This window comes from Python bivittatus, unplaced genomic scaffold, assembly GCF_059951505.1.
Source record: "Python bivittatus isolate LINGU-HERP-01145 unplaced genomic scaffold, Pbiv_v1 ctg000170_np1212, whole genome shotgun sequence".
Classification (NCBI taxonomy): domain Eukaryota; kingdom Metazoa; phylum Chordata; class Lepidosauria; order Squamata; family Pythonidae; genus Python; species Python bivittatus.
In genome coordinates, this window is record NW_028277039.1 from 2,055,807 (window position 1) to 2,069,495 (window position 13,689).

Here is a 13,689-nt window from a genome sequence, read left to right on the forward strand (position 1 = left end):
TCTTGATTTGCATTCTGTGCTATGTGGAGGAATTCCCAAGCCTACTTATGATGCTTCTTGCCAAAAGAGTCAACACGCTTTTTATTGTCAGAACTCCTATGTGTTCATTCAGTCCAGATACTGGTAATATCCTCCCACCTGCATTGAGCAAACTAATACATTGTCTCAAGGTAGAGAGTCTTGAGTTCGAAAGTATTTTCAACCATGATGGCCATGAGGTAGACCTAATCATGTCATTATTTTGCAGAATTCTGTGATGAAAGTGAAATAAACTCTTGATGTTCTAGCTCTGGCCTCAATTGATGTCCTTCAGATGTGTGGGATTACAATTCCCACTGTTCCCAGCTGGCTTGGCATTGGATATGCTAATTGGAAATGATTGTCTTGTGAGTCCCAAACATCAGAGGGCACCAAAATGGGGGAATAAATTTTCCCCAGATCAAATTGAAGAGGAAGAATCAACCTTTAAATCTGAAGCTCTCAGAGAAGGAAAAATGATTCTTCCAAATGCATAATTAAAATAGAACAGAACAAAACAAAGAAAACAACAACACTGAAAATCAAGTTCTGAAACCCAGGTAAACAGTTTGCGGGGGGGGGGGGGTCATCCCAAGTGACCCTAAGGGAGAAATAGAGATTTGGAGATGTGAGAAAAAGATGAACTGCAATGCTGTTGAGTGCCCCTGTGAGTTGCTTCAGCATACAAGAACCTACTTCTGTGAAAATTCCAGCACCTCCTCTATGGCTTTGATGCTTCAACCAAAATCAGGTATGTATGTATGTATGTATGTATGTATGTATGTATGTATTCATTCATTCATTCAATTTCTATAGCCACCCATCTCAATCCAAGTGACTCTAGGCAGCGATGGATGGATGGATGGGTGAACACCTGATTTTGGTTGAAGCATCAAAGCCATAGAGGAGGTTTTGTCCCCTTAGTGGAGTTGTTGTCAGTTAGGTGGCATGGTTGTCTTTCTTCTGCAGAAGCCAGATCTGACTTTAGATTACTGATGCCTGAGCCAGTGGCAGCGCTTCAGATTAGCAGTTTCCACGGCTAATATTTCACTCATCTGAGTAGCAGACTGCAGAAGCAATGTTTTGTGGATTGGTCACACCTGGCCATTTATGAACTGGAGAATATTTGGTAGCAGCTGCAGAGGGAGCAATTGTAGAGAAAGGTCTGACCGGATTCTCATCAGACCATCTCCTCTGGTTGTTCCTGCAGGATAGAATCTAGAATTGAACTGACTGGTTTTCTGGGGTCACGAACAAGTCCACAAATGGGGACCTAAAGTGCCTATCATCATCTGAAAGGCATGCAAAACAAAGGTTCCAACTTATGCAGGGATGGCTCATTGAGCTAACGTTTATTAAAATTCAGTCAGATATCCTTTAGGTAGCCCTGCTGTTTTACTCATCAAGGGAAGAAGTTGTATGTTTTCTGATGAAAAGTATGAGATACTATGATCTTTTAAAATTTTATTAATTTATTTTACTCAAATATTACAAACAGAAAAAAAACTGAAAAGAAAGCTAACTGATCCATAATTGAGCTTTGGTCACCATCCTTCTAAAATCATAGCTGGGATGATAGAGAATCGTCTGCTGAATGATAAACAGAGACCAAATGTTCACTTCCATGTTTCCGATTGTTTAAATATTGGAGGTCAATCACTCTGAAAGTTCTAAACTCCACACTTACTTATTTAAATGTGGAACAACAAAGCTAAACAGGGATCCTCCAGCAGAGGGAATGGAATTAGGAATAAAAGTGGTGACATAACATAGGCTGAAATAGAAGTGAAGGAATGCTGGAAGGAATGTTTTAGAATTTTTTATGGAAATTATATTGATAAGAATGGGATTGAAACTCTACATGTTAGTATCCATGGAGTTGTGCCATATCTGAAATTTGGGCTTTAGAGTTTAGATCTAAATTTGGCTTATGCTATCCACTTGTTGTTGTTCAGTCGTTAAGTCGTGTCCGACTCTTCATGACCCCATGAACCATATTGCACCAGGCCTTCCTGTCCTTCACTGCCTCCCTGAGTTTGCTCAGTTTCATGCTCATTGCTTCAGTGATGCTATCTAACCATCTCATCCTCTGCCGTCCTCTTCTCCTTTTGCCTTCCATCTTTCCCAGCATCAGGGTCTTTTCCAAAGAGTCCTCTCTTTGCATTAGGTTATCTATCCACAGTATTCTCTTAATGTTCATTCTCACTATTTGTTACTTCTCTTTTTTCTTCTTACTGATTCTAATTATGCTAACAAAGTTTAATAAACACGTTTTGACTAGAAATTGAGCATAAAACAAGTACTCTAAGTTCTCTATCTGAGATTTGTAATCTATCCTTATTTTATTATTTAAACTGGCTTCTTTTCAACTATTATAATCACTATTATAATCTGTGTTGCCCATTTTAAACTTGTTTTTATATTAGTATTATACTTCTTCTTTTTGACAATTATAACACCTAATTTGTAAGAATAAATAAAAGCAAAAAAGAGGAAAAAAAAGGTTTGTGTGAAGGCTGCAGTTGTATCCAGTGACTGGAAAGGTAGTGAGAGTGAATGCAAAAACTACAGGGGAATGAGTTTATTAAATGAGCCTGGGAAAATGTTGGCAGAATTCTGACTGAAAGAGTACCAGAAATGACCATGAGCAAAAACTGTAAGTGCCATTTGATTTGCTGCCAGGTGGGGGATAACACTTTGTTAAGAGCAACACAGAATGGAGTTACAGCAGAAGAAATGGAGGGCCTAGTGAAGGATTCAACTCCGAGCAGGGAGCAAGACATGGCTATGGGGGTTGGTGGAATTGGGGAAGTTCCATTTCCAGGGTCAAACATGGAAAGTGTTACTGCAAGGGGGTTGGCTTCTTACTCCAGGTGGCAGGCAGAGAAAATGGAGCCCTGGGAAAATCCAAAGCGGAGGAACCGATCGGGTGGGCTGTTGCCAGAGGGGAGGCCAACCTCCATTTCTCCCGTGGCCTCTGGCATGAATGAGTGAATCTTGGCAATGAATCTGCTTGGAGGCTGGCTGGAAGCCAGGTGACGGGGGGAAAGTACCCAGCCTGCAAAAAGAGGACTCGAGCTAATAGTTTGCACAGCAGAATCAGCAAAGCTACTTAATTATAGATTTTATTTTGTGGACTGTGTGAAATTGCTCTGGTGGACATGTGCTGGTGAAAGGGAGCAATGACTGAGACCATACTTCAGAAAGCCATTGCTCCTTTCCTTTTTTCTTTCCTCTCTGATGTTCTTCCAGGTCTCTGACTTTGCTGCATATGATAAAAGTTTAAAATTCTGAGTCAGAGTGAATTATTGTCTGCTGAAACCCTGAATACTGTTTTAAAAAAGGGGGTGGGGGAGACAGATAATTACAAGCCTTTCCCATTTTGAGAAAGGGACCTTGCCCTCAGCACATGCTTTGCTCCCTCGCCAAGCTATGGAAGGGGGCTGCCCCTTACTCCTCCCTGGTTGTTCGGTGGCAGAGAGGCTTCCCGGGGAGTCCCATGGCTGGGGGCAGTAAGCCATCTTGGCTCTCCCCCAGGAGTTGCAGGGAGAGGGAAACAGGACAGCGGGAGGAGCACTCTGGAGCCCCTCCCAGAACCAGAGAGGGCTGAGGGTGGGACGGAGACCAAAGGCAAGCTGGGAGGAACGAGGATGGCAATTTTTTGTCCTCAAAGTTTTTGAATCAAGTATTAATTCAAGTCAGAAACTGACATTTTCTCCTTTTTTCTGACCGTCAAATGCGAGAGAGAAACAACAGATCACAGCAATAAAGACTGCTCTTTTTCTTCATTCCAATCTGCTGCTAGTCCCTCCTCAGCCATGGAAGTTCATGGGGTAACTTTGGGCCAGTCATACTCAACCTACTTCAAAGGGCTGTTGTGGGGAAAAAAGGAAGGAAGGAATGCTATGTACATTGCTTTGAGCTTCTGAATGAAAGGCAGGATAGAAATCTAACAAATGAATAAATTTAATCTGCAAACATAAGGCAGCAGAGGACGTGGGTGCTCCTAAAGGGAGGCAAAGTTACTCAGAAAGCAGGCCTTGTAGAGAAGTGCACAGGGGCCAGGTGGGCAGCCCCAGGGAGAGGACTGAGGAGATCCTGCTGGGAAGCCCATGAGAGGCAGACACTGGACCCCAAGGGAAAGCCTTGCTAGAGAGGCAGAATTAGAGCTGGAGAGTCCAGGAGGCAGAGGAGACAGTGGTTGCTTCTCTAGACTCCTCCATGAAGGGGAGACTGTGGAAGTTGATTTTGCAACTTTGCACAGACACACCAGGGATACAACATTCCTAAATATGCCTATCTGGGTTTGCCTGGCCAAGTGGGACACTACTGGTGATGGCCCCATGGAAACTGGGGCAAGAGGCACGGACGGTGATTATGAACATGCCTGTGGAAAGTTCTGCAACCTTAGAAAGAAATTCAGCAATTTATTGGCTCTTCCTTACTTGTTGTGCTTTGCAGAAACACTACCTGCCCAAATGGTACCTATCGGTCTGAAGGCCACAAGTCTGCTATGCCCATACATGCAACACATGGCATAAGAGAGATCAGACTTCCTTTTATTCTACAATAAAGAGCAAGAGAAGTACCTGCTCAGACATCTCCTTCGACTACAGTAATTTCTTTCCAAATTCAGTAAGCCTGGGTAAATTAACCACATATTACATTAAAGCTGCCTAGTATGCCATTGCCTCTAACCTTTGGAGAAGGACAGTAGAATTTGGTGCATCCTAATGGGATGGTAAGTTAAATACCACTGAGGAGAGGACCCTCCGAACCAGCAAACAGTAGCTTAGATAAAGGCCATCCCAACACACCCAAGACATAATCCTTAAAGGAGGCCTGTGCATTACACAGTCCTTCTCCAGTTAAAGGTCTATTAAACCTTTTCTTGGTCACTGAAAAATGTATGAATCGATACATTTTGCCAATGATGGGAAGATAGATTCCATGGGATCTGCAATATTAATACGATCACAAATCCTAAAAGGAACGTTCTCTTTCCATTTTTCACATTGTTTTATGTGGCAAGCAATGAACATTCAGGTTTGGAAGGGGAAAAATGAGGGTGCTACAATCTTCAATAAAGAATATCAGGGTCTGAAGGAGGCACTCTAAGAGAATGATTATATTTCAATTCTGAATCTCCTGGATGAGAAATATGAAAGAACTACACTTAGCTGTAACTCCTGCAGTTTTCTTGTCAACCTGCAGAAGAAAAATGTCCTTTCTGGCAGGTAATTGAGCAGAAACTGAGTTCAGGGATGGACATCTCTACTCCCTGTTTCCTAAATTTTGCCCAGTTTAAACATCTAAATCTCTTACCTCTGTCTAAACAAAAACTGCCAGTGTTTAAGTTTGCTATCCAAGGGAATGACTGGGAAAATGAAGCAAGACAGAATAATTGTTTAACTGAAGCTATTCTCCAAAGCAAAGATAACTTTAATCTTGCCATTTCACTTGCCTCAAATGTGAGCTGCAAATCCTATACAGCAATCAACTCACTTATTTTTTATAAATACCAAGCTATCTAAATGAAAAACAGTTAAAGTGCTGTTCTGACAATTCCCAATGTTTATACTGGTACTGCTATGCAAATACTATTGTGCTGAAAGTTCTGCAGAGAAAAAGTCAGGGGATAGTGACAGCCCTATGCTGTATCTCTCTTCAGCACAATCATTCCAGGTATGGTCTGTTCACCTTTATGCAAACTTTCTGACCTATAAAACCTTCTTCAAAGCCATTCCCCACAGAACCTCAAATGAGTATTTCACCCCAAACTAACAAACTTTTTATAAATGTCTAAAGACATATGGGGATTTAACAGATTGGCAAGAGCGAACAGTAGTGAGAATTCATTAAATGTGTATCTTCTAGGCACAAAGCCAGACTGATCCACAGATAGATAGATATAGATATGATAAAGCTAATGCTTCCAGCTAGAAATATCATAACTGTTTTTATATCTTGATTTAATAATGCTATGGTGAAATGACCTGGTCTTTCAATATTTGCTGAGTCACAATCCATGTGGCCAACCCCGTATGAAGCCGAATGTTTGGGAAGATGCCCATTCTTTGCAGGAATCAGGAAGGTCTGTCCAAAAAGGAACTGCTCTGTGAGAAGGCCCCATCTTCTTTCCAAATGAGAGAGACAACCCCAACACTATCTAGAATGCTTTCCTGCTATCTCTTGAAGAAACAAAAATACACAACAAATTTGATGTAGAAGTAAAAATATTTTTATCAATATATTGCCATCAGGGTTTCCCTTGATGGTAAAATTTTCTTTGTCCATGGAGGACCAAACTGGTCCACGTCTGGTAGATTTTATGCAGTATCATCAGGCAAAAATCCTCCTGTGGGGGGCCACATCCAAGGCCCAGTGGTGCTTCCTTGGAGTAACTGCCCCATCCAGCACTCAGGCACTGCGGTCTAAGAAAGCTGATGCTGGAGACTTAAAGCTTCTGGGGAAGATTACTACCATCTTTTAGAACCATCCGGAGCTATGTCTTGGGGCCACAGATAGGAGCCCTGTGGGGAGTTCAGAGTACAGTAGTAATTTTCTAAGACACAACACCTGTGACTGGCTGGGTTCATACAACAGACTGAACTTGGTTACAGCACCAATCTGTTTTCTGGCTGCACACAACATACTGAAATGTAAAGCGAACAGGCCAAGTTCTTAGAACATGTTACACTACAAAAAATTTATGGTTAAAACTAATCAAGCTTAGCAGGTCGTGCAAATGCAGCTGCTGGCATCTTAGTGAACCTGTTCAGCATGTCAGGCAAATGTAGCCACAATCTTGATGCATGTGTGCATGGGGAAGAGAAAGAACAACAGTAGCCCGACCCAGCAGCCTCCTTCCTTCAGAAGCTGAGACTCTTACCATTTCCATTATGAGATGGCCACAAATGAAGCACTTGTCTGCTGTCTGCTGAAACCCTGAATACTGTTTAAAAAAAAGGGGGTGGGGGAGACAGACAGTTACAAGCCTTTCCCTTTTTGCTTGAGTCCTGTACATTTTTTTCTCAACAAGAATAAGGCAAACTTGCCAAATCTTCATGATTAATGACTAAAGTGAAAATGGTTCTTCATGGATTACTTTCCCCAAGATTCTCACAATTGCACTGAAGAGGATACATTTTTGATCCCAAGCATTTCAACTTGCATTACAAAGTTGTACTGAAATATCTTTTTCATCTAGTTAAAATGAAACTGTAACTGTGATATTTAACACAGAAAACTCACTTAGGCACAGACAAAATTCCAAGCAATGGTGAGAACAGCAAGTGTGAATCCTGTTTTGCATCAAACCTTCATTTTCAATTTCATTTGTACAGACTTCAATTTGCTACATCTGATGAAAGCAACCAACCAATTTCTGCTTTGTCACAACTGAGAACTGGAATTGTTGGGTCCCTGTGTCAATGGTGGGAGAGGGAAGATACTATTTGTTAAATCTTTTCCAATGATTATCTTTTAGACATAACAGAATCAAATAACGTTAGGCTCTGCTAAAACTCTCCCCCAGCCCCTCCCAATTCTATTCAAGATGTGTCCATGATATCAATATTCATTTAAATCAGAGATTGCAAGGAATTACATTTTTAAAAATAAATATGCAAGGTAATGTTGAATCACTTATTTTTGGTGATTATTTTTTCTGATATTGCTTTCAAAAACTGCTTCTGCATCAATTTTGTCCTCACTTCTATCAATGGTCCCTGACTGGTTCATTCTGTTTTGCCATAGTGTAACTAAGCCAGGAGGAGGAAGAAATGGCGAGAAAGGAGTGACAAAAACATCATAAAGGAAGATGAGTTTAAGTGTAATAAGCCAATAAAAACAGTACTTTTTATCCCCAAATTAAAAGCAAATAGATATAATGCGAGAGAGCCAGTTTGGTCTCGTGGTGAAGCCCCCAGGCTAGAAAGCGGGAGACGGCGAGTTCTAGTCCCGCCTGAGGCATGAAAGGCTTAGGCCAGGTGACTTTGGGCCAGTCCCTCTCCCTCAGCCCAGCCCACCTCACGGGGTGGTTGTTGTGGGGAAAATAGGAGGAGGAAGGAGTATTAGCTATGTTCGCCGCCTTGAGTTATTTATAAAAATAACAAAAGCAGGATAAAAAAATCTAAAAAACACGGAGACAGCCATTAATAAGCACATCAATACAGGAAGGAAATAGATACTGTATTTTTCCAACTATAAGACGATACTTTTTTCTAAAATCCTTACACTAAAAATTGAAGGGTGTCTTATTCAAGGAAGTCAGCCGAGGAGAGAACCGTGCGGTTGCAAAACTGCCCATACTTTGTCTCTGCAAACAGGCTTCCTCCAATCACGAGTCTGATGTAACTGATGTCAGCTGATGCTGGACAAACCAATTGGAGGAAGGCTGATTGCAGAGACAAGTTATCGGCAGTTTCACTTGTGATTGAATGTAATCAGTTATGCAAAAGAGCCTGGAGAGAGACCGTTTGGACCTCCTCCCACCGAGTGTATCAGGTAAATGTTACCTAATTACTGAATAAAAACGTATTCTGCACTATCTTTAAAATATTGATTTCTTAATTTTGGGTTGGAAAAGCGGGGGTCGTCTTGCACATGGGGGTGTCTTATTGACGGAAAAATACGGTATACGACCCAAGGATTCCAATGGGCAAATGGGCAAATGTGAGGAACAACAGGAAGCATTAGAAAATCTTAATGCAGGAAGACAAATATGATTTAGATAGCACGATTGAATCCTGTAAAGTGAAACCCATGAGTGAAATGCAAGGATTGGGTGTAGAATTTATTTAAAAAAATATGCCAGACAAAAAGCATGTTAGGCGAATGTAGCCACAATATTGTTGTGTTGTGTGGGGAAGAGAAAGAATAAAAGTAGCCCGAATAAAGGGGGAATGAAATTTCATGTGAAGAAAGTGCACACGTGCGCTGAGATGCAGGAATTGAACGTGAGGGTCCTGTAAGACTGCAAGCCAAGCTCTCAAAAATTTCATTCAACGAGGTTAGATGGTTGAAGAGGTAAAAGTAGTGGGAACCTTGAGAGAAAGTGAGTCGTGTCTTCTGGGCATTCAAGATACAACAGAAAGAGAAATTGGGACACTGTTGTATACGCACACTAGATTTCAAGAAGCAAACTTATATAATGGAATCCCATGTACTGAAACCCTCATATTTAAGTGAGTGCAAGAGGGCTGGAGAGTTTTTAAAATAAGGGGACAGCTTTAGAAACTTTTCTGGGTGCAGAGGGAGCTTTTAACCAAGCTCAAGGGACATGTACAGGAAACAGAGGATGGGCATTAACTATCAAGGAAGAATACATGCAAATAACTAATGTCTGCAAAATTAAAGTGAAAAAACATAAAAAACTTATGCTTGCAATGAAACTAAATGATGCAAAAGTTGGTAGGATAGTAACAGGTGATGGGAAGAGGGCAGAGCTTCTCAACAATTACTTTGCTTTAATCTTCTCTCCGAAGGGAAACTGTGTTCATCTGGCAAAAAGAGGGAGTGACAACCCAAGGTAAATAAAGAGATGGTTAGGAAGCACCTGGCCAGCATTAATGAGTTTCAGTCACTAGAATCAGATCAATTATATTCAAGAAAATGGGATGCCAGAGGATTGGAGAAAGACAAATGTTGTTCCTGTCTTGAAAAAGATGGGGAAAAGGGGGACTAGAGTAACTTCAGACCAGTCAGTTGATATAAAGTATTAGATTATACAGTAGTTGGTTTGTGAGCATTTAGAAAAGAATGCAATACTTGGCAGGGCACAACATGAGTTTATCAAAAATACATCATGCCAAGCCAACCTCACCTCCTTTTTTGTAAGAGTGACCTGTTTAGCTGACCACAGGAATGTAGTACACATAATGTAGCTTGAGCAAAACATCTGACAGTCTTCTGATGAGATTCCAGTACAGAAGAGAGCAAAATATGGGCTGGACTATGCTATCAATAGATGGATTCAGTGGTTGAACAATTGTACAAAAAGGGAACATCAGTTATTCCACATGAAGCTGGAGAGCTCTGTCAAATGGTGTAACACAGGACTCCATTCTAGGCTCTATTTTTTTCAACATATTTATAAATAACTTGGCTGAGGGTTGGAAAATATGATTATCAAATTTGAAGACGACACAAGCACAGAGTGACAGTATCAAGATTCAGGAAGATCGTGACTATCTGAAAAATGGGCAGAAATTGGCCAGGAGAATTTTAAAAAATGCAGTCTTACAGTTAGATAGGAAAAATCAAACACACAAGTGTATCACATATCAAAAATGATTTGGATCACAAGCTAACATGAGCCAATAGTATGATGCAGCTGCCCTCCCCCAAGGCATTTTAGGCTGCATTAACAGAAGGACAGTGTCAATATCAAGAGAATTCATAATTCCTTTCTATAGTGCATTAATAAAAATGCACCTATAATATTGTGTTCAGTTCTGGGCACTAGATTTTAGGAAAGACACTGACAAACTGGAGGGTGTCCAGAGGGGAGTAATGAAGATGATAAGAAGCAAACCTCAGGAGGAAGAGGTGTAGGTGCGAATATGTTCAGTCTGGAGAATAGTCTGTGGGGAGTCACGATAAATGCCTTCACGTGTCTGAAGGGCTGTCATCCAGAAAATGGACAGAAGTGTTTAGAGTTGTTCCAGAACACAGAAAGAAACAAGGGGTTAAATTACATTAATTTAAATTGTCCATTAAGAACTGATTGTGCTAAGTTACTGTGAAAAAAAAAAAAAAGGAAGAATAATTTCAGACAGCATACTACAACAATTTGTTGTAGTTCCCACTTGTTCTCTTCAATAAATTCAGGTAGATATCCTGCATCAAAACAATATAATAATTTCTACACCAGAGAGGCCATAGATATGCAAACTATATAAATACTTGAATAAAAAATATTAAAAATAAAACATTAAGTTTATAGAAAAACTTGATGCAGGAGAAAAAAAGGAAAGGGAGTCTTTTTCACCTTCCCTGTCTCCAACACCTGCAACCCTTGTACATTTAGAAATTGTGACACACATCTGGAGTGCTGCTAGTGCCCAGCAGAAAAGGCCCCCAGAAACTCTGCCTCCCACAAAAGCTTCCACCAACCAGAAGGTTCCACTTGGGGGCAGGGCTATACCATGTCCCACCGAAGCATTGCAAAAATTACAAACCAAGCTACTTGGTTCGGTCCCAAAGTAGTTCTTTCTTGTCCAGAGCCCAGCTCATAGATTAACCATCCTAAGTTAGAGGAGTGGTTTTTATTTGAACGCTAGAAAAAAACTGGTAAGAGCAGTTTGAGAATGGAACCAGGGACCCAGAGACATGCAAGCTCCCGTGTGCCAGAAGTGTTCAGACAAGATGCTTTAATATTCCTGCACTAAGCAGTCCAAAATCAGGAGGGATCTGGTAGCACCTTTTCAGACTAACGCGTTTCATTAAAAGGCGTTAAGTTTTAAGCCCTGGCAAGGGGTTATAGGATGTGGGTTCGTTGCACTGATTACATCCCCATGCTGAATGGGGAATTCTAAGAGATGAAGTCTACCAAGGTTGGGGAACACTGGGAACGATGTTGTCAAGGGCACTTAACGCTTAACTGAGTGGCCTATCAGTGTCACTGGAATTCCAGCCAACTAATCATGAATAGTCAAGAAAACAAAGGGATCAATCCAGAGTTTCACTCAAGACACAAATGTCCAAGCTCAAATTCTCATACAGCTCTCTTGATAAGTCTATAATGTTGGGAAAGGTAGAAGGAAAGAGAAAGAGAGAATGCCGGCAGAAAAGTGGATGAACCTGATTACAGTGGCAATGGGTGAACTGAATGGTGAGATTGGGGACAGATCATCCTGGAGAAGATGTTGCAAAGAGTTGACACCGACTAATGGCACTCACTCAATCAATATTTAAACTTTATTTCAAATTTTGTGATGTCTCCTATCTGGTCTCTCATCCAGATGAGGTGGCTATTCTGCTGCTGCTGAACATTACACAACAATTGTCTGTTCACTTGACACTACATCCAATATTTGTTCATCAGAATACATATTGGGCCACTATGCAGTTTTTTTTTAAAACCTTATCGTGATAAGACATGGAACATAGTTCAAGGACAGGATAAAAGGTGGACTATCTGGAACAGATGGCTTTGAAAACATGAGGTGTTTGTGTGCATTGCTTCTAGCCAAGAATTTGAGAATATTAGGCTAAGAGTGCAGAAGTCATTTCAAATCAGCTATACAAATTAGCAAACAGAAAAAAAAATAGTTTCGGTTAGGCTTTTAAAAACATTTAAAATATTCACAGAAATATTCCTCAGAGCTAATTGAAATCAGCTTGGTGTAGCTTACAAAAGTTATTTGTTGTGACTAAAGGTAAAGATTTAAATCTTTTAAAAATTTAAAAAAAATACAAAGCAGGAATGCAAATCTATGCAGCATGTAAATACATTTGTAAGATAGCTTGGTTATGGCTAAATGAACATTTGGTGGCAAAACTAGGATTGTTGCTACATAATAGCTGGGTTCACACAAAATGCTTAACCAAGTCAATTAAAGACCTATGGCTACTGTTCACAACACGAGAAATTTGATTAATTTTAATCTTGGCTGTTGTTTTCATGGTTTAGGATACCAGACCCAGAAAACAGGGCAATTCAGCATTAAATTGGGTGTTGTGCATATTTAGCCAATATTTAAAATAAATCTAAGCAAGTGTGTTAGCAAAGGCTACTGACATGACGGTGGGGAGAGTTTTAAGCCAGCCAAATGTTCTCTGGCTTGACAGGTGTGGGGATACTTTTACTCATCAGAATAGGTAAGGATCCTTGTTGTCCATTGCTCTGGATCCAGCTTAGCACATACTCTAGAACCTTTCAAGATTCCTCTGCCGTAAGTAGACCATAACATTCTATATAAAAGCACAAAGCTCGGAAAAGAGAAGAAGTTCTGAAATGCTGGCCAAGACAACCTTCTGACAACTTCTACCTTTGCTTTCCTCTCCTTTTTGCTTTGTAAGAAATGAAATCACCTTGGTGATTCTCAAACGCTACCTCCAGGAGTGACCATCTGCCAGCATCTTCTAAAGGCCATGTCCTCAGGTTTTGGATAGAACAAGTGGGAAGATCCATGACAGGCAGCACGAGACCAGCAGTGGAATAAGACCCAATCAACTCTACAGCCCTGCCACAATGAATTTAATTGAACCATCTGGCTTTCACTTGATAAAGAATACGAAGAACCATTTATTGATCAACAAGGGACAACACTCTGAGGAAATGAATGGCCCAGGGGCAGACATGGTTCTCTGGGTGAATATACTGTATATTCTGAGAAGAGAGCAGACAAGCTGCATAATCCTCCCTTCTATGGCACCAGTTCAATTATATGTACCTCATGGCAGGGCTCTTTTGTCTTAAAAAAACAACCACCAGGATTTTGCTCAGAAGTTCAACAACTAAATGTTCAAAATGTTTTCTCTAGTCTAATCTTTGTGTGCATTCCAAATATCAGTATAACATTTATCTGAAGTAACCTGAAATGATGTGTGTTGATGCTGAACTGGAGCTGGGTTTCAGTGCAGACATGATGGAACCAAGTTGATGTCTATACTATTGTCCTTTTCAAAAGTGCACTCTTATTTCACATTACATTTACCCAACCT

General features: G+C 40.6%; 1 protein-coding gene across 2 annotated transcripts in view; it reads right to left on the minus strand.

Annotated features, from left to right (window-relative positions):
* The window catches only part of WTIP (WT1 interacting protein), a 122,010-nt gene that overhangs the window by 10,567 nt on the left and 97,754 nt on the right, over positions 1-13,689 (minus strand). For both annotated transcript variants that reach the window (XM_088135522.1, XM_088135521.1), the window contains exon 4: positions 6,911-6,973. In XM_088135522.1, coding sequence (XP_087991648.1) covers positions 6,911-6,973 — 63 coding nt within the window. The remainder of the gene's footprint in view (positions 1-6,910; positions 6,974-13,689) is intronic.